The 18,825-nt window shown below is 35.3% G+C and overlaps 1 protein-coding gene across 5 annotated transcripts in view; it reads left to right on the plus strand.

Annotated features, from left to right (window-relative positions):
• LOC132401000 (serine/threonine-protein kinase MRCK alpha-like) overlaps window positions 1–18,825 on the plus strand; it is a 573,066-nt gene that overhangs the window by 335,291 nt on the left and 218,950 nt on the right. For 3 of the 5 annotated variants that reach the window (XM_059982693.1, XM_059982697.1, XM_059982694.1), the window contains exons 6-10: window positions 3,846–3,939; window positions 4,636–4,665; window positions 7,833–8,033; window positions 11,225–11,473; window positions 18,076–18,155. In XM_059982693.1, the coding sequence (XP_059838676.1) occupies window positions 3,846–3,939; window positions 4,636–4,665; window positions 7,833–8,033; window positions 11,225–11,473; window positions 18,076–18,155 (654 nt within the window). The remainder of the gene's footprint in view (window positions 1–3,845; window positions 3,940–4,635; window positions 4,666–7,832; window positions 8,034–11,224; window positions 11,474–18,075; window positions 18,156–18,825) is intronic. The other 2 variants (XM_059982696.1, XM_059982698.1) reach the window with 1 other exon arrangement.

Consider the following 18,825-nt stretch of genomic DNA (forward strand, 5'->3'; position numbering starts at 1 on the left):
TCTCCTGAGAGTCACCCAGCTACTTGCCTCCTGACTTTTAGGGGTGACTGTCTCCCTGAAACTCCTGTCTGTTTCTGCCCCTGCCTCATGAATGATCCCAACTTGATCCAGCTCCAGCTCCAGTTCTCTAACTCAGTTTGTCAGGAGCTGCAGCTGGATGCATCTTTTACAGGTGTAGTCATCAAGGACAATTGTGCTGTCCCTGACTTCCCACATACTGCATACGGAGCACTCGACTGCCCTAACTGTTGTCTCCATTACCTACTCCTAAGTTAATTAAATTAATTAAAGTAACTTACCCAGCCTTACCTCACTGGAAGCAATCTCATCCTCAGCCTCTTGAGCCAGAGCCTCAAAGTTCCACTACTACCCTGAGCCACTCTTACACTGGCTGCTGCTCTTCAGTTACCCCTCCTTTTATTTGTCCCTGCCAGTTATCTCAAGTACTCACTGCCTCTAGTCAACTAATCCAACACACTGTGTTACCTTTCAGTTGCCCTCCACGCTCCTTTTAAAGCACACTCACCTCAGCTCCTCAGCTGCTTCCCAGCACTTAGTGCTCTCCCGAGCCCCTCGCTCCTCCTCCTGCTGCGACAGTCCTGCGATTGCACTGCTCACTTTTGATCATTGAACATTTACAATATTTACAATGACTTCAAGGGAAAACCTGACTTTATAGAGTTAAATGAGCCCAGCATACAAAAAAATTTGATTAATATTACTAGTGATATGGCAATTAACCCAGAGGTTAAAGGTAGATGGAGAAACGGCAAAAGCCTCTCTCTCAGCCATCAGTTGCTTTATCTGCATATTATTGTTCAAAACTGGAAGCAGGACCTGGCTATTCAGCCCCTCTTGCCTTCATGGAGCTAAGGTCTGCTTCTAGCCTCGCTTTTTGCCTTTTGTTTTTGATTCCAAATTGTTGCTGTGTTTTCCAGTCTCCTTTGGATCACCACCAAAAAGATACAAGCAACTTTTTTGCAGCCCTCTCATGGCCTCTTCATCGTTCTATGCTTGTGGCTAAATTTGGTGCTGTCTCGTTCCTAAACCAGTCCTACTAACGTATGGGTTTATTACTATGGTTGCATTTGTTCATTTCTGGTAAATTGCCTGTGTTTTCCTTAGGCTGTTGAAAGTCTGGATCTATCTGTTCATCACTTAAGTTATTGACTCCTGGTTTGCTTTCCTTTTGAACATTCCTGTTTACAGCCTTCACATACTATTCCTTTAGAGCAAGTGTTGTCTCGGTCACTATATCTTGTGTTTAGAAGCAAAGGAATAGCAGTCTACCAACTGGTGCTTGGACCTGTTCCATCAATCAGTTTCAGTCAAGTCTAGATCAACACGCCTTATTTCCATATCCCATGGGCAATACCAATCTCTGTTTCAAAATTTTCAATAATATCTAGTATCAATATTCAGATGTTTTCAACCACAAGACTTTGAGACTCAGCTATTTTTGTGAAGAATTGCTTCCTGACTTCACCCTGAGTAATCAGGTTCTAATTTTCAACTTTTTCTTATTTTTTCTAATGTTTCACTGTTCTTGTCATGATGCAAGGCATATCATTCATGTTTTCTCATTCACCTTGTGATGTTTCACAAGGATTCAATGTCCTTGTCCTTTTCAGTGTTACTGTTACAGCCAAGGCTAATGGCCCTTTTCTGTGGCACATACTTTTGTCTTTCTCTCCTGGGAAAACAATTGTTCATTTTGTTCTGGGATGAAATGCTTTTCTTGTCACCATGACCCTAGCAAATGTAAGTATTTCTCTAAACTACTTTGCCATTCAAGGCACTAAACCTCCCTGCTGATCAGTGTGCTTTTCAACCCCTCCTAGAAATGCTTGCTGACTGTCTGTTATACCACCCTGCCCATATAAAACCATTGCTTTCACTTTCCTTGGCACAGATATGTGGTCTGAGATTATTCTTTGTGTGAAGAGCTGTGGAAACACTGACTAATTTCATTTTGTCCATGACTTTCAGCATATATTTGTCTGAAGTTGACTCTCTTCTTCCACTTGCAGCTTTATACTTTACATAAGACAGCAGAAGTTAAGTTTCCACAAAATGCTTAGCACCTCTGTAGTGCAAGCAATGTCAAACAGAAATGAAAAGGTTTTTTTTACAGAAGTGGTATAGTTTGTCTTTCAAAGTGCAATAATGAACTGTTTCAGAACTTGGATTTCACAGGCAGTTAGATTTGAATTCTATAATTTATGTGTTATTTACCACAGGCACATTTACTTTCTTACAATGTTTCATATAGTTATTGCAGTCTCAACCTGCAGGCTTGCTTGTACAGTATTTCACCCTTTCAGACTTCATTCATGGCATTATGGATGTTGCTGGCGATGGCAGCATTATTATCTTGAACCTTCATGACCATTTCAAAGGGTAGTAGTTACATATTGGTCAGATAGTAGAATTCCTTCCTCAGGAAATGTGTTCTCATGACAGTGCTGGACTTTGATCATTATTGCATGCTAATCATATTGAAATTTAATGTTTCCATCAATGATTGCATTTCTTACATTAATGGCTAGAAGATCTATTTTGTTGAATTGGAAAGAAATTAATCCTACCGTATTTCATTGGTTTTCTCAAACTATGTTATGTCTAAATTTAGAAAAAATTAGAAGTGTTGTATTTGATACTTATATTAAATTTGAAAAGATATGGAGACCATTTATTCAATATTTTCATATGATGTAATGTGATCCTGTTCCAAGCCTATTTGCTTTTCCAGTTTTGATTTTACATATATTGAGAGGATCAGAGTTGAAGACACTGATGATTTTGTATTTTTGTTAGATATTATAAACAGCCCCTTTTTCATTTTTTCTTTTTCCCTTTTTTCTTTCTTTGTTTTTTTTCCTTATTAGTGATTAGATTATTAGATTAGTTTTTCTTCCATAATTTTTTTTCTTTTTCTTTTTTCTGTTTTTTTTAATATATATATATTATGATATACCTAGGTTTACCTTGTTTATTTGTTACTTGTATCATCCATGATTTGGGAAAACTCATACTGTAACTATTGCTTATGTATTCTTTCATATTCAGTTGAAATATGTATGTTTGTAATTCTATTATCTATGTATCAATCTTATTATGTTGATATTAATAATAATAATAATAAAAAGATTGAAAAAGAAAAAAAGAAAGTTTCCATTAATTTGAACAAATGCCACCAAATCAGGAGTGCAGACCTTTGGATTCTCACTCTTACTCACCCCTCAGTCTGTTCAGGGGAGATATTGCAAATAAGATGGCGTAGAGGGATACTTTATTCAGGGACAAGTAGGTTAGCAAATTAACTGAGTTTAAAAAACCCCAACTGTAACGTGATAAACATAGTAACTGCAAGTTTTCAGATTAAAAAGGGAAACTGCTCAAATGTATGGCTCGACTGAAGAACTAAGGAATCTTCCTATTTTCCTTGGTAGGGCAAAGCATTTATAAAGGATAATAGTACAGTAATTCCTTGTAAATGTATAATTAATGTATAAAATATCCCAAGGAGTTGCTTTATGTATGGTGGTGTTACAGTTAAGTTACAGGGCTAGTAACGCTGTGTAAATAAAACCAAAATGCTGAAATACACAATAGATCTGGTAGCATCTGTTTTGAAAGAAAGAAAGGTAACATTTCACATCAGTAACTTTTTAAAATCAGATCTGGGTGATCAGAGGCTGGAATATAGAGATATGAAATCAAATTCCTCCGTGGCTGATGTGGAATTTAAATTAACTATCTGAAATTTGCAGAAAAACTGCTTGTTCCACTTATTTACTAATGGTCAGTGTTGTGTTTCAAAAGCTGTTCTTCTGTTTATACAGGGACATCAAGCCAGACAACATTCTTCTGGATGTAAATGGGCACATCCGACTGGCAGACTTTGGCTCCTGTCTCAAGCTTATGGAAGATGGAACAGTGAGTTACAAGTAAAATCTTTAAAAAAAAATTGTGCTGCATTTATATTCAGTCAGAATGTGAATGAGATGTGTTGATCATTTTTATTTTGAAATTGTCTTCAGATACATATTGGAGGTTTTCTGTTTACATGCATTAGTCCTAATTTACTCCCTTTTCCATTCTGCCTTAATGCCACAATGTGCTCTTTCCCGATTCGAGGTCCTTGAGACTTTCATTTGTGCTGTGGAGACCCAGGTCTCAAAGCAGCTCCATTAGCCCATATACTTGACTTTTGTTGATTAAGTAATGCAATTTTTAAAAACATTGAGCTCAATTTATATTTGTGCCAAACATAGTTCACTAAAACATCGAGGGAGTAAAATGTTCTACGAAGTGCCAGTTCTAAAAGTCAACCAGCTGGATATTGTCAGGATGAAGTGCCTCTTACTCTATATACCTGATTGGCTATTGCTTTAAACTAATCTTATATATTATTTTGAACTCAGTATGTTAAATTTAGACTTGTAAAGGATCTGCAGTCAAAACAATTACTTGTATATGAGTAATAGATAAAATGTTGTCATGGATTTTAAATAAATGTTTATGGCAACAAGAGAGCTACCTTTAGTAAAATGGGATTAGAGGAGCCAAATGACCTACCACATCTGTTCTTATTTCTGTGATATGCTCATGTCACGTTCCTTTTTATTTCAGCGAACGATTACTCTACTCAGCAAGGATCAGGTAACCCAGGCAGGCAGTACGTATGTGTGTCTCACACCCTGCCCACAGTTTGAGCACTGGGGACTATGCTGCACTTCACCTGCACCACAAACCAGACACAGAGCAGAATTGTACAACCACCACAGTCAGCATACACCCCCATGATTAAATGCCGAATTTACCCAGACCTTAACTAAGATAATCTCACTTTAAATATCTGACGCAATGAATCAGTACTTCAGCACCCACTCCTTTAATCTGATTAGATACCTCCCTCTTCTGGCCCTTTAAAATCTCACTCACCCGGCCTCTGCCATGAATAAACATTCATCCCTTTAGATTTTATATATTTCACTACTCGTTTGTCACTTTTATCAAGATTAAATACCTCACTCACCCAAACTTGATGTGATATAATTTATTCAGAACACATAGTTTTTGCATGATACCATTTTAAAAGTACTGTGAACCTACAATACACATTATGGTTTGTTGGAAATGCACTCTTGAGGCACATCCTGCATGAATGCTTGTAATATACATTAGCAGTAGGTGCTCATTTACTATTGTGTGCATATGCATAGACAAATACACTGTTGATTCCACAAGCTATATAATGCCAACACAGTATACAACTGCTGCACACTATTTATTTAATTGTTCAATTACTAAATTCTCAATGAAGCTTTCAACATATTTTTGTACTATTTCATTGAAAACAAGTTTGATGTGTATAAATATTTGGTATCGTCACATTGGATAAACTGGAATGCATTTCACAGTTTCTGTATACGTGCAAGTATTCTTTTCATATGGATTAACTCATACATTTGTTAGGTTTCCTTAGCTAAACACTGAAGGAAAAATATCTTAAGTACCAAAATACACGTGCCTTTTAATTCTTGCATTTTGTATCTCATGGCACAAATTTGCATGTTTTAGCTGGTTTCAAGATGCTTTTGCTCACTGTCGGCTGAGCTAATTCTGCTTAGAGTGCTTGTTGCAACTGGATTATGCTCTCAGTACTTGGTTAAGGGGTCTTAGGTAAGGGTATAGAAGCAAACTTCACATTGTCTGATTAACTTAACTATAGGTACTTCTCTTTCAAGCCACAGAGACAGCATTTTATTTTGGAAGTGATTAAACTGATTTTTTTTAAATATACTTTTGAATTTGATCATGTAAGTTACCAAGGCGTGTTCCAAGAAAATCTCAGCTTTCAACATTCCCTGCTTGTCACAGGCTTTCCTGACCTGGAAATTTATAATCATCATTTCTTCGTCGCTGGTCAAAATCCTGGAACTCTGTGAAAACAACGTTGTGGGAGTATTTTCTCCATGACTGCAGGAGTTTAAACTCACCACTACCTTCTTGGGGGCAATAAATATTGATCGCATTCTGAAGAAAAATGTCGTTGATCCATATACATTCTTTATCGTGAACAACTGTTAATGTATTTTATTGTTTAATATATATTGTTTAGTAATTAGTTTATTATTGTAAGGATACAGTGAGGAGATTCTGTTTGTATGTTATCCAGACAGATCATTCCATAAATAAATACATCAGAGTATTACAAAAGAAACAAGACAGTGCAGAATATAGAGCTTCATTTCCAGAGAAAGAGCATGCAGGTCGACAAACAAAGTACGAGGGCTGTGATGAGGGAGATTTAAGAGTTAAAGAGTTCATCTTTATCCTGTAAGAGATTCATTCAAGAATGTTATAACAGCAGGATAGAAACTTTAATATGGAAACCTTCATATTCCTTAAGAAAAATTTGTTGTTTATTGAGATGGTCTGATGTGAAACTGGTTGAAGTATAAATAATCTAGCAAGACAGATCACAATTGCCACTAAATGGCACAGTAGGCCTAAAGTGCTGTGCTGTTAAAGTCAGTGCGAGAAATACATTGTATATTTATTTGGAACCTGCACTCAAATGGTTCACAAAGAAGATAAGTTGCAAATATTACTTGGTAGCCAAGTTAAAAGATCAATTTAGCCATAGCAGGGTGTCATAAATATCAATATTTAGCAAATGTTTATAGAGCAAAGAATGTTGTAAGACCAACTTAATAGTCATCAAAATAAAGGTATTTTTTTCATCATTTGAACAGGCAAATGTACTTTAGAGTAAAGTTTCATCTGTGAATGTGTTATCTAAAAATACACCACTCCTGAAGTGTGCTGAGATTGTGAACTAAGTTCCAGAATAGGCTTTAACTCTGTAATGTTCTGCCTCAAACAGCAAGAGTAATATACTAAGTAGACATATCAAACCACTGCCTTGTCAGGCATATGCAATTGATCTTATGTCTGTATTTCAACGAAGAGCTGTGGATGTCTTCTTAATGTCCTGCCCAGTATTTATTCTTCAATCAGCATTGTTGAGGTTTTTCTGCCGAAGCAATTTGCTTGAAGCAAAGTCCAGGCTCCTGTTTTTTTAATCGATCTGATATCCAGAAGGCAATCCAAAACTGTACTCAGTAATTTCAAATGTTTACTATATTATTATTTACTGAGAATAACATAAAAGATAGTTTATTATTATTTTAATTATCCTCCTGTCCATTACATGTTTTTTTCCCAAGTTCCTAAATTGTTTCTATGGAATACTTGTTATTAATACATACTTGTACATCACATGGACACTGTTAATATATTTATTCTGTATGTAATTTTTTTCTATGTTCTGTTTTGTCATGGTGTTAAACCTATTCAAAATTGGATAAATTACTGCTGGTCAGAGAATGAAAGCTCTTTGGTGAGCATGACGTAGAACTAGATTCTTGACTGGACCATATGTTACCAGTCAGCAAAGTGTTGGTGGTGATGAGGACTGGGTGGTGTGGAAAGTGGAATTTGTTTCTGGGATGTTACTAATGCAATGAAAATGCTTGGGAGCTTAGGAACTAAGAGAGCACCTAGTAGAGGAGAAACGGTTAATGTTTCAAACCAGTCAGGAGTTACTCTTGTAAATAGAGTATACATTCAGTGAACAGAACTTGCATTCCATGTTTTCTCACATCCAGTTGGGAAAAAATGTTTTTCAAAGAATTTGAGAAATTGCTTGACACCATCGGGATTTGGCAAGGTTGACTGAGGTGAAGTTTAAATGTAACAATTGTGTTCCAGCTTTAGTATCAATGCATTGGACCTAATATGTTATATTATTTCTAATGTAGGTTCAGTCTTCTGTGGCAGTGGGAACCCCTGACTACATTTCTCCTGAAATTCTTCAAGCCATGGAAGATGGCAAAGGAAAATATGGGCCAGAATGTGACTGGTGGTCACTTGGTGTTTGCATGTATGAAATGCTTTTCGGGGAAACTCCATTCTATGCAGAATCTTTAGTGGAGACGTATGGGAAAATCATGAATCACAAAGTGAGTAATGTGTAATATCCTACCCATTTTTGTTTTTTGTCAGTATTAATCATATTTTGTTACACACAGGTTAATTAACAGCCTTTTGAATCATTCAAATGCCTGAGGTGACTTACTGTAGATGTGATGGTGTGATAAACCTGAACCAGATTATCTGTTCACTTTTCTCTGTTTCTCCAAAAAAAAGTTAGAAGCATTACGCCATGACAAATATTCAAGTGTGGGTCGATCTTTAAAGGGATGTACTGCTTTAACATGTTTTGATAGATGAATGCTAAGTTAATGCATTATACATGGTTAGTCAGTGTGATCTAATTTTATGAATCATGAGGTTTGGGACAAGATAAGCTGGCAAAGAAGTATAGAAGCTGGTATGTTTTGGTGGGGGAGAGAGAGAGAGAGAGAGATAACTTCTAAATGTAGAGAATCTATACTCATTGGCCACGTAATTAGGTAGACCTGTACACCTGCTCAGTAATGCAAAAATCTAATCAGCCAGTACATAATGGCAGTAACTCAGTACACAAGACAAGGTGAAGGAGTTCAGTAGTTGTTCAGACCAAACATCTGAATTTGGAAGAAATGTGATCTTTGTGAATCTGGTTGTAAAATGATGGTTGGTGCCAGGCAGGGTTCTTTGAGTATCCCAGAGACTGCCGATCAACTGGGATTTTCATGACAAAAGTCTCCAGAATTTACAAAGAATTGTGCGAAAAGCAAAAAAAAAAGCATCTAGTGAGTGGCAGTTTTGTGGGTGAAAATGCCTTTTTAATGAGAGAGGTCAGAGGATAATGACCAGACTGGTTCAAGCTGGCAGGAAGGTGACACATTACAACAGTGGTGTGCGAAAAAGCATCTCTGAATGCACAGCACATCGAACCTTGAAGTGGATGGGCTTATAGCAGCAGAAGACCACAAACATCCCGAGTCAAGTATTGAGTTTATCTGGTGCTACTGTAGAAATGTTTGAAGCTTTTGCAATTGTATCTAACATGGGAAGTGATTTTTTTTTTCAACTTTGTGCCTATAATCTTAGTGAGGGCTAAGAATCAGTAGTGTAATCACATCAAATGAATTACAAAATGAACTGCAGATGCTGGAACTCTAGAACAAAAATGGAGAATGCTGGGAATAGATGACAAATAGGTCGGTCAGATAGCATCTGTAGGAAGAGAAATCATTCACATCATTGGTTTCAGAACTACTAAACACTTCAGTGCAGTTTCAGATCTACCATCCATGTGGAAAGTTGTCCAGGCACATCTTGTTCATATATCCAATTTATCTATTAACTGCCTAATCAATCCACTCTCAATCATGAAGGGGTATGACAGTGCTAACAAACAGAATGTACTCACTAATTATTGATACCCACTTTGGGTTCACCAGGGCTATTCATTACAGATAGTTTAAAACTTGGTCCAAACTTTTAACTTAAGAGCTGAATTCCAGAAGTCAAGTAAAAATGATTGATGTTGACATCAGGGCAGTATTTGACCAAGTGTGCTATCAAGAAGCCCTGGTATTTGCCTTAATTATTTTGACAGTATCTTTCAAACCCACAAGATATACAAGATATAACACTAAGAGAGATGTAGAGTGGAGGTGCATGGAAGCACTGGAGCTTCTTGGAAATAATTACATTACAGGTTTCCCCCGCTGTCCGAAGGTGGAGCGTTCCTATGAAACCGTTAGTAAGCTGAAATGTCGTAATGTGAAGAAGCAATTGCCATTAATTTATATTGGAAAAATTTTTGAGCATTCCCAGACCCAAAAAGTAACCTACCAAATCATACCAAGTAACACATAAAACCTAAAATAACATGAACATATGGTAAAAGCAGGAATAATATGATAAATGTACAACCTATATAAAGTAGAAATATTGTATGTACGGTGTAGTTTCACTTATCAAAATCAGGAAGTCACTGAGCCAAAATCGATTTTTGGAGGAAAAAATGGGCACGTACATGTACACACCTATGCACATACATGCATGCGCACACAACTGCCTGCCCAAGGCTTCACAGTCATAGTAGTCTTTTTCGGGGTAAACACACATATTAAATGGGTAAATGGGTAAAAGCAAAAATCCTCTTTGGTTAGCGAAAACAGGTACTAATATAGGTTTTTTGTAACAGCAAGCTGTCATAAAGCAAACGTTCAAAAAACAGGGGCCACCTGTATTCCTTCTTTGCCATTGATCTCACTGTTGGAATTCTCTGCCTAAAAACACTGTGAGAACATGTTTACTTGAGGACTGTGACAATTCAGAAGGCTGCTCATCTCCACCTTCTCAGTTAGGGAGGTGCAATAAACGCAGGCCTTACTAGTGATACCTACATCACCAAAAAAATAAAGAAAAACTTTGCACATATCACAATGCCACTACATTCATACATTTCCTTTTTGACCCCTCCCTGCTTTTCGCTATCCTTTCTCCCAATACCTGTTTCCCCATTCTGACTCCTGCTGTATCCCCATCCTCAGATCCTGCATTCCATTTTCCTGAGTCTCCATGAAACTACTTCTGATGACACTTCTGATAAAAAAAAAAATTGTTGAAACAGATGATGTTCCTATGACTGTGTGTATGTGTGGTTGTTTTAAGGACATTGGCAGATTTGTTTCAAAATTCTGTCCTGGTTGTGTTACCTACTATGATAAGCTCCATTCATCCAGCATTTACAAGACTTTGATGTTGTATTGACAGATATCCTGGTCAAATGCAACACTTCTTTAATTCACTTTTTTTTAAGACATTACATAGAATGATACATTTCAAATTCACTGGGGAAATTGAAAGGGAATATTGGAAGTGAGACCCTAGTGAGCAGAAAAGAAACATGGGAAGAGTCCCTAAGCACAACCTGCTCAATCATACACCAAACCATTGAATTTCTGAAAAATGAGAGAGCTAATTATCAGAGTATTATTAAATTTGGAGCTGATTATGGCTTGCTTATTTTGAGATCTTGATAGGAAGAGTAGAACGTGGAGGATGAATGGTCCAATTTGCAGCATTTCCCTTTCATTTGAAATTAGGCTTTATCCTCCATTTAAAGCATATTGATAAGTACCATGTTATTATCAGGAGCCAGCAACAAAACCAGATTTTAATTACTGACAGCTTAGTAACGCTTTCTTCAGATGATGTAGTTAACTTCTTTATTTAACACTTGCACAACCAGGAACGATTCCAGTTTCCGGTCCAAATCACTGATGTATCTGAAAATGCCAAGGACCTCATCCGGAGGCTTATCTGCAGCAGGGAGCACCGGCTGGGTCAAAATGGAATTGAAGACTTTAAGAAGCACTCATTTTTTGCTTGCATTGACTGGGACAACATCAGAAACTGTGAAGCACCTTACATACCTGAAGTCAGCAGCCCCACAGACACATCAAACTTTGATGTAGACGATGACTGCTTAAAAAATTCTGTGAGTTTTGAAGAGGAGTAATTTAGATTTAAAGTGGCTGTGATAATTTATTATTGAAAATGTATTTGCCTTTATATCAAAAAATAAATCTCTAATGGTCACTAGGTTAAGTCCAGGACAGCAGTGGCAAACCTTTTTAAGAACATGTGCCAAAATTGATGCTAATTTTCTTTCTTTTCTTTTTCAATCTTTTTATTGAGTTTCATATATATATATAAAAAACATAACATAATAATGAATAGGTTATAAATACAATAGACTTGAAATTGCATTAATAATAGGATAATAATATCCTATTAAACATCAACAAAAAAAGGTACATTAATCAATCAAGTCTATATAATTATATATGAAAAAAAACAAAAATAATCGTCAAAAGAAAAGGAAAAAAAATTTGAAAATATATAAAAGAGAATATATATTGAAAAAAAAACACTAAACTAAACTAACATGGGCAATAATAACAGTTTATAAGTATATGATAGTGTCAAAAAATTCCAGAACTCCATACCTGAACAAGAATAAGCAGAGAGAAGGTCTGAAAAAGGCCAAATTAATTCATATGAAAATGTCGAATGAACGGTCCCCAAGTTTCTTCAAATTTAATTGATGAGTCAAAAATAGTGCTTCTAATTTTTTCCAAGCTCAGATAAGAAATAGTTTGAGAAAACCACTGAGACGTGGTAGGAGGATTTACTTCTTTCCAGTTTTGTAATATAGACCTTCTGGCCATTAATGTTACAAAAGCAATCATTCGTCTGATTGAAGGGGAAAACTGATTACCATCCTCATTTGGTATACCAAAAATTGCAGTAATAAAATGAGGTTGTAAATCGATATTCCAAATTGAGGAAATGGCAACAAATATGGTCTTCCAATAGTTATGTAAAGTGGGACATGACCAAAACATGTGGGTCAATGAAGCCACTTCTGAATGACACCTGTCACATTGAGGGTTAATATGAGAATAGAATCGAGCAAGTTTATCTTTAGACATATAAGCTCTATGTACAATTTTAAATTGTATTAAAGCATGCTTAGCACATATAGAAGAGGAATTAACCATTTGTAAAATTTTTTCCCATTTATCTGTTGATATATTGTATCGAAGTTCTTTTTCCCATTCTTGTTTAATTCTATCTGATATTTCTGGTTGTATCTTCATAATCATATTATAAATAAAAGCTACTAATCCCTTCTGACAAGGATTAAAGGTAAAAATCAAATCTGAGAAATCCATTGAAGTTGAATTGGGAAAAGATGGTAGAACTTTATGTAAGAAATTTCTAATTTGTAAATATCTGAAAAAATTAGATTTAGGTAATTTAAATTTGTTGGAAAGTTGGTCAAAAGACATCAAAGTACCTTCAAAAAAAAGATCACGAAAACTTTTTATACCTTTCCTTTTCCATATGCTAAAAGCTTGATCTGTCAATGAAGGTTTGAAAAAAAAATTAAGTAAAATAGGGCTATCAAGAACAAAGTTTTTCAGAGTAAAAAACTTACGAAATTGAAACCAAATTCGTAGTGTATGTTTGATAACAGGGTTAGATATCTGTTTATTGAATTTAACTAAATCAGCAGGAAGAAAAGAACCAAGAACGGAGAATAGAGAATATCCCTTTACCTCATTGCATTCCAAATTTACCCACTGTGGACACAATGGTGAGTCCAAATCTAATTTCCAATACGTTAGGTTAGGAATATTATTCGCCCAATAGTAAAATCTAAAGTTAGGTAAAGCTAAACCACCATCTTTTTTAGATTTTTGTAATTGCCTTTTACTTAACCTGGGGTTTTTATTTTGCCACACAAATGAGGAAATTTTTGAATCAATGTTGTCAAAAAAAGATTTAGGAATAAAAATTGGTAAGGCTTGAAATAAATATAAAAATTTCAGTAAAATCATCATTTTAATAGCATTAATCTGACCAACTAATGATAGGAATAAGGGAGACCATCTTGTAGTAAGTTGTTGAATTTGATGAAGCATAGGTAAAAAATTCAGTCTAAATAAATCTTTATATTTCTTGGTAATTTTTATACCTAAATAGCTAAAGTTATCAGTAACAACTTTAAATGGTATCCTGTCATTCAATAAGGTTTGCGCATTTAAAGGGAATAATTCACACTTATCTAAGTTTAATTTATAACCAGAAAAACTACCAAATTGAGCCAACAAGGATAAAATAGCGGGAATAGACCTGTCAGGATCAGAAATATATAACAGCAAGTCATCAGCATAAAGTGATAATTTGTATAACTTCTTATTACGGGTAATACCAAAAATATTAGGAGATTCATGAATAGCAATGGCTAAAGGTTCTAATGCAATATTAAATAATAAAGGACTTAAAGGACAACCTTGTCTCGTACCACGAGATAATTGAAAAAAAGAGGATCTATAATTATTTGTAAGAACAGAAGCAACAGGTTTATAATATATTAATTTAATCCATGATATAAAATTAGGACTAAAATTAAAATTTCTCAATGCATTAAATAAGTATGTCCATTCAACTCTATCAAAAGCTTTTTCAGCATCTAATGAGATAACACATTCTGGGGTTGTGGGTGATGAAGTATAAATTATATTAATCAATTTTCTAACATTAAAAAAGGAATACCGATTCCTAATAAAACCAGTTTGATCTTCTGAAATAATCTGTGATAGTACCTTTTCTAATCTAATGGCTAAAATTTTTGTAAGAATCTTATAATCTACATTTAATAATGATATAGGGCGATAAGATGCACATAAAGTAGGATCTTTATCTTTTTTAAGAATTAGAGAGATAGTAGCTTCATAAAAAGATTGAGGTAATCTCTTCTTAGCAAACGCATCATTAAAGATTTCACATAACCAAGGGGAAAGCAAAGAAGAAAAAGTTTTAAAAAATTCTACAATATAACCATCAGGGCCAGGAGCTTTCCCTGAATTCATTGATGAGATAGCCTCTCTTATTTCGGCCATAGAGATAGGAGCATCAAGCAAGCTACGATCTTCATCTATCAGTTTAGGAATATTCAAATTGTTAAAAAAATTATCCATCATGGACAGGTCACTATCAAATTCTGATTGATATAAAGATTTATAAAAATCTTGAAAAGTGTTATTGATTTCTTTATGATCAGTATTTAAATTACCATCTTGTTTACGAATTTTAATAATTTGTCGCTTAGTCGAAATAGCTTTTAATTGAGATGCTAATTTTCTAAAATGCTTTCTTGCGTGCCATGGTAATTTTGAACTGAGATTTTCATTGATTAATGAATTAGTAACAATAATTATGGACTTTTCTTAGGAAGAAATATAAATTCTGTTGCCTATTTACTTATTCTTTGTTTTCCTATTAATAAAAGTATAATTGTGATAGATTGAAATAAATGAAGCATTTTAGAAAACCTGTTCTAAAGTTACTAATTTTTTTTTAAAGACAATTGAAAATAAAACATTTCTATATAGAATTGTTATTGTACCTTATGTCCAGATAAAATAAGAAATGTGAATGTAAAATTATAAACTTTGGTGCATGTTTTTAAAGGATAAAGGAAAGTAAGCATACTTCACTCTGACTATTTTTTCTGTGCTAACAATATCAAATAATTAGGCGTGACCATAGTCATCACTGAAAACAATGACTTTTTGTCACTGAATATCCAGCGTTCACTCACATACCACAGTAGGAAAAATACTAGTAGAGTGAAGCCAATGGCAACTAGCCCAATTATTTACTATCCAAATAACTGATGTGAATACAAAGTTTGTGAGGGTTTCAAAACATATCATCCCACGTCATGTGTTCTCACAGACACCAAGCTGGTGACAGGTTGGTGCGAGACGTTTCCTGTGAAAACATCATACTGCTCTCAGGTGCCATCTTGGCATTCATGCCATAGGTCTACTACCCCTAGAGAAATATAGAATAGTCAAAGTATATCAGGCAGATGTTCAGCTCGTTTAGTTTGTACAAGATTTATATAAGAGCAATCCAGCTCGTCCCTTTTCTCAGACGCTAAACCAACTTACTTATGAGCATTACAAGTGAATCTGTCTTCACTAAAACTCCTGACAGTGCATTCTAAACTCTAACCATTGGTAATGTAAAATGAAATACATCATGTCACTTTTTAGTCTCTTGCCAGAAACCTTCATTCTATGTTCTAAACACTTGGAAACAATTTACTTGTGTCTGTCCCCTTCATGGTTAGAAAAATCTTTATCAGCACTTCTCAAAGACTCTATTCTGAGGCTAGCAAGCAAAGTTCTCCAGTATGTTCACATAACTAAAGCCCCTCATTGTTTGAATCATGTAGTAAATCTCTTCACATCTTTCCTAAAGTTTGGTGCTCAGAGCTTGGTATAATATTCTGATTGTGGCCATCCAGTATTTTGCAACAGTTCATCTTTATTGCTTTGTACTTGTACACCATCTGTCTGCTTATATGTTTTTTTTCTAAATCCACCTCTTATAAATTTGTCCCATCACCTTCTATAATACATGCATATATACATTTAGATATATCTGTTCTTTTCCTACTTCTGACTGTTTCCACTTTGTGTTTCTCAGCATTAACATTCATCCATTTAACAGCTTTTCTGCATCGTGTTCGCATCCTCCTTGCAGTTCACTGCACCTCCAAGTTTTATGTCTTCTTAAATTTCAATAAACCATTATCATCATTAAACTCAGATGAATTCTGGAGTGATTCCTGCAGATTGGATTGGAGCAAATGTGGCCCTATTATTCAAGAAAGCAGGGAGGGAAGAAATAGGGAATGACCTATCCATTAGCCTGACTTGATCATGGTACAATCTCTTACAAAAGATGTGATATCAAGACAAGTATATGCAATATTATTGAACAAATTAAACAAAATCTATCAAATTTGATGTTTCTACTGGAGTTCTTTGAGGATGCATCCGGTAAACTGATAGTGTGGGGGGGGGGGGGTGTTTGGATTTTCAGAAGGCTTTCAATAAGATACCATAGAGGAAATTGGTGAACAGAATTAGAGCACCTGAAATCAGGGATAATGTATTAGTGTGGATTGAGAATTAGTTAATAGATGGAAAACAAAGGGTGGCAGTAAATGGATCCTTCTCAGGTTGGTATCTTTGCCAGGAAACAATGATTGTGCCTCAGCTACTCACAGTATGTATTGATATGGTATTTTGGCTGAAAGGACCAATGTAACTTTTCCAAATTTGTTACTGAAACTATGTGAGAATGTGTGGAGTAGTGAGGATATAAAGAGATTACAAGAGGTTTGAATGCGTTTCAAGGTGGATTAAATGCAGTTTGGGAAAAATATGATTATGCAGTTTTATGAAGAAAAACATGAATGATGCATATCTTTTCAGTGGTGAGAAGTTGGGAAATGTTGATGTTCATAGGGTACCTGGGTACCCATGAATGCATGTCACTATAAGTTTCAAGCACTGTAGGGAGGAATTGTAAGAGAAATTGAGTGCAAATAGAGCCTTGATGAGACTTGTCCTGCAGAATTTGCTTTTCTTTATTAAGGAATAATACATTCGCAATGGGAGAGGGGTGCAAGAAAGATTGTCCATCTAGCTCCTCTGGTGGCGGATCTGTCATACAAGGACACATGGAATAGATAAAGCTTGTATTCTCTCAAATTTAAAAGAATGAGCGGTGATTTCGTTGAAACATATAAAATTCTTAGAGGGCTCAAACTTAGAAATCAATGCTTCACAATAGGTTATTTAGAACTGAAGTAAGGAGAGATTTTTTCACTCGGTGCATAAAGCTTTGTAATTTTGTATTCCCAAGGTCTGTGCTGGCTCAGTTATTGATTGCATTCAGAGCAGAGAGTAACATGTTAAAGAATAAGGAGGCAAGTGAGCTTGAAGAAAGATCAGCCATCATCTTGCTGAATGGTTATGCTGGCAGGACAGACCAAATAGCCAGTCCTGTACCTATTTCTTGTGTTCTTACACAAATACCAGGTGGTTGTGTTTAAAAATTCACAAGCACAATTTTTTCTGCTTGTATCTGAATTTAATTTGAAATTTTAGAACCAGCTATAAAGACTATTACAGGAGTGCATTGATTGCAGCATGTCATTTAGAATATTTTTAACCTATGCTTTCCCACTTAAACCCTCAATCCTAGAGATTAACTCAACAAATCACTTGTTTTCACATGTGCTTTATGTGATTCACCTACGCCATGCCTTGACACCCTTTGCCTTCCCTTTACATCTTACATCTTAAAATGAACTTTATTAAATAGGATAAAGACAGAACAGAGGTGTAGGTTTCTTCATTTAGCATATGGTTTGTCCACCCTCTCGTAAGTATCTTGTTGTACAAATTATTCCATACACAAGCCTGTGATGCAACATTTTATCAGTAAAAAAAAGTCTATTCAGGCCTAAACATAGTAACATTGGTAATTCCTTCTTTTGTATGCAAAGTTATTGAACTAGAATTGCTCTATCAGAAACCAAATTTGTATTGTTCAGCAACATCCTATGTTATCAGTCAGGAAAAGAGCTTGAAGCCATCATCAGTTTAACATTTCTCATAAGAAACGTTAAATTTATAGATAAATTTGGCTTTTGTTCTGTTTTAGGAGACGATGCCTCCACCTACACACACTGCTTTCTCTGGACACCATCTTCCCTTTGTAGGGTTCACATACACCACCAACTGGTAAGTGCATTGAATAGTTTGTGAAATTGCGTGGAGCTGCTAGATATGAACTTTTAGCTCATAATTGTGGTACTGGCATGTCTTTTACTTAACAGTATGTGCGATAAAAGCTTATGTTTTCTTTTTGTATGTAAGACCACAAATCACATGATTGGACGTTATAATATTAGGTGATGAAATTTTGTTAATCAGTTTATCATTCTCTAAGCTTATTTTATGAATTTCTATTCCACCTTGATTAAAGTGTTTTCTTTTGGAGGTTTGTTATTGCTGACCTTGTTTGTGAGATTTGACAACAAATCTGGTCTGAGTAGATGCTATGAAAGTTGTCTCCATCTCTGGATCCTGCTGAGTGAATTCTGAGCCTTCTCACCTGCTGGTGACTCTCAGCATACACTGAGACTTTGCTGTCATTTATTTGGCAATGCCACTTTAGGAAATGACCAGAGAGAGGAATGTAAAAAAGTTCCCACCAATGTGCTGTTGAAAAAATACTCAAATTTGGTGGAATTATCTGAACAGCTGATCTAAGAAGTTATTTTTTATTTAAGAAGGTTGCTTGACCCATTGGGTCTGTGTGTAGTGGTTGCTAAATTTGCTTCAGATTTTCAGCATTTGCAATGTTTTGACGATGCTAACTAAAGTGAATAACAACAAGGAGCACTTGCTC

This window comes from Hypanus sabinus, chromosome 10 (genome assembly GCF_030144855.1).
Source record: "Hypanus sabinus isolate sHypSab1 chromosome 10, sHypSab1.hap1, whole genome shotgun sequence".
Lineage (NCBI taxonomy): Eukaryota > Metazoa > Chordata > Chondrichthyes > Myliobatiformes > Dasyatidae > Hypanus > Hypanus sabinus.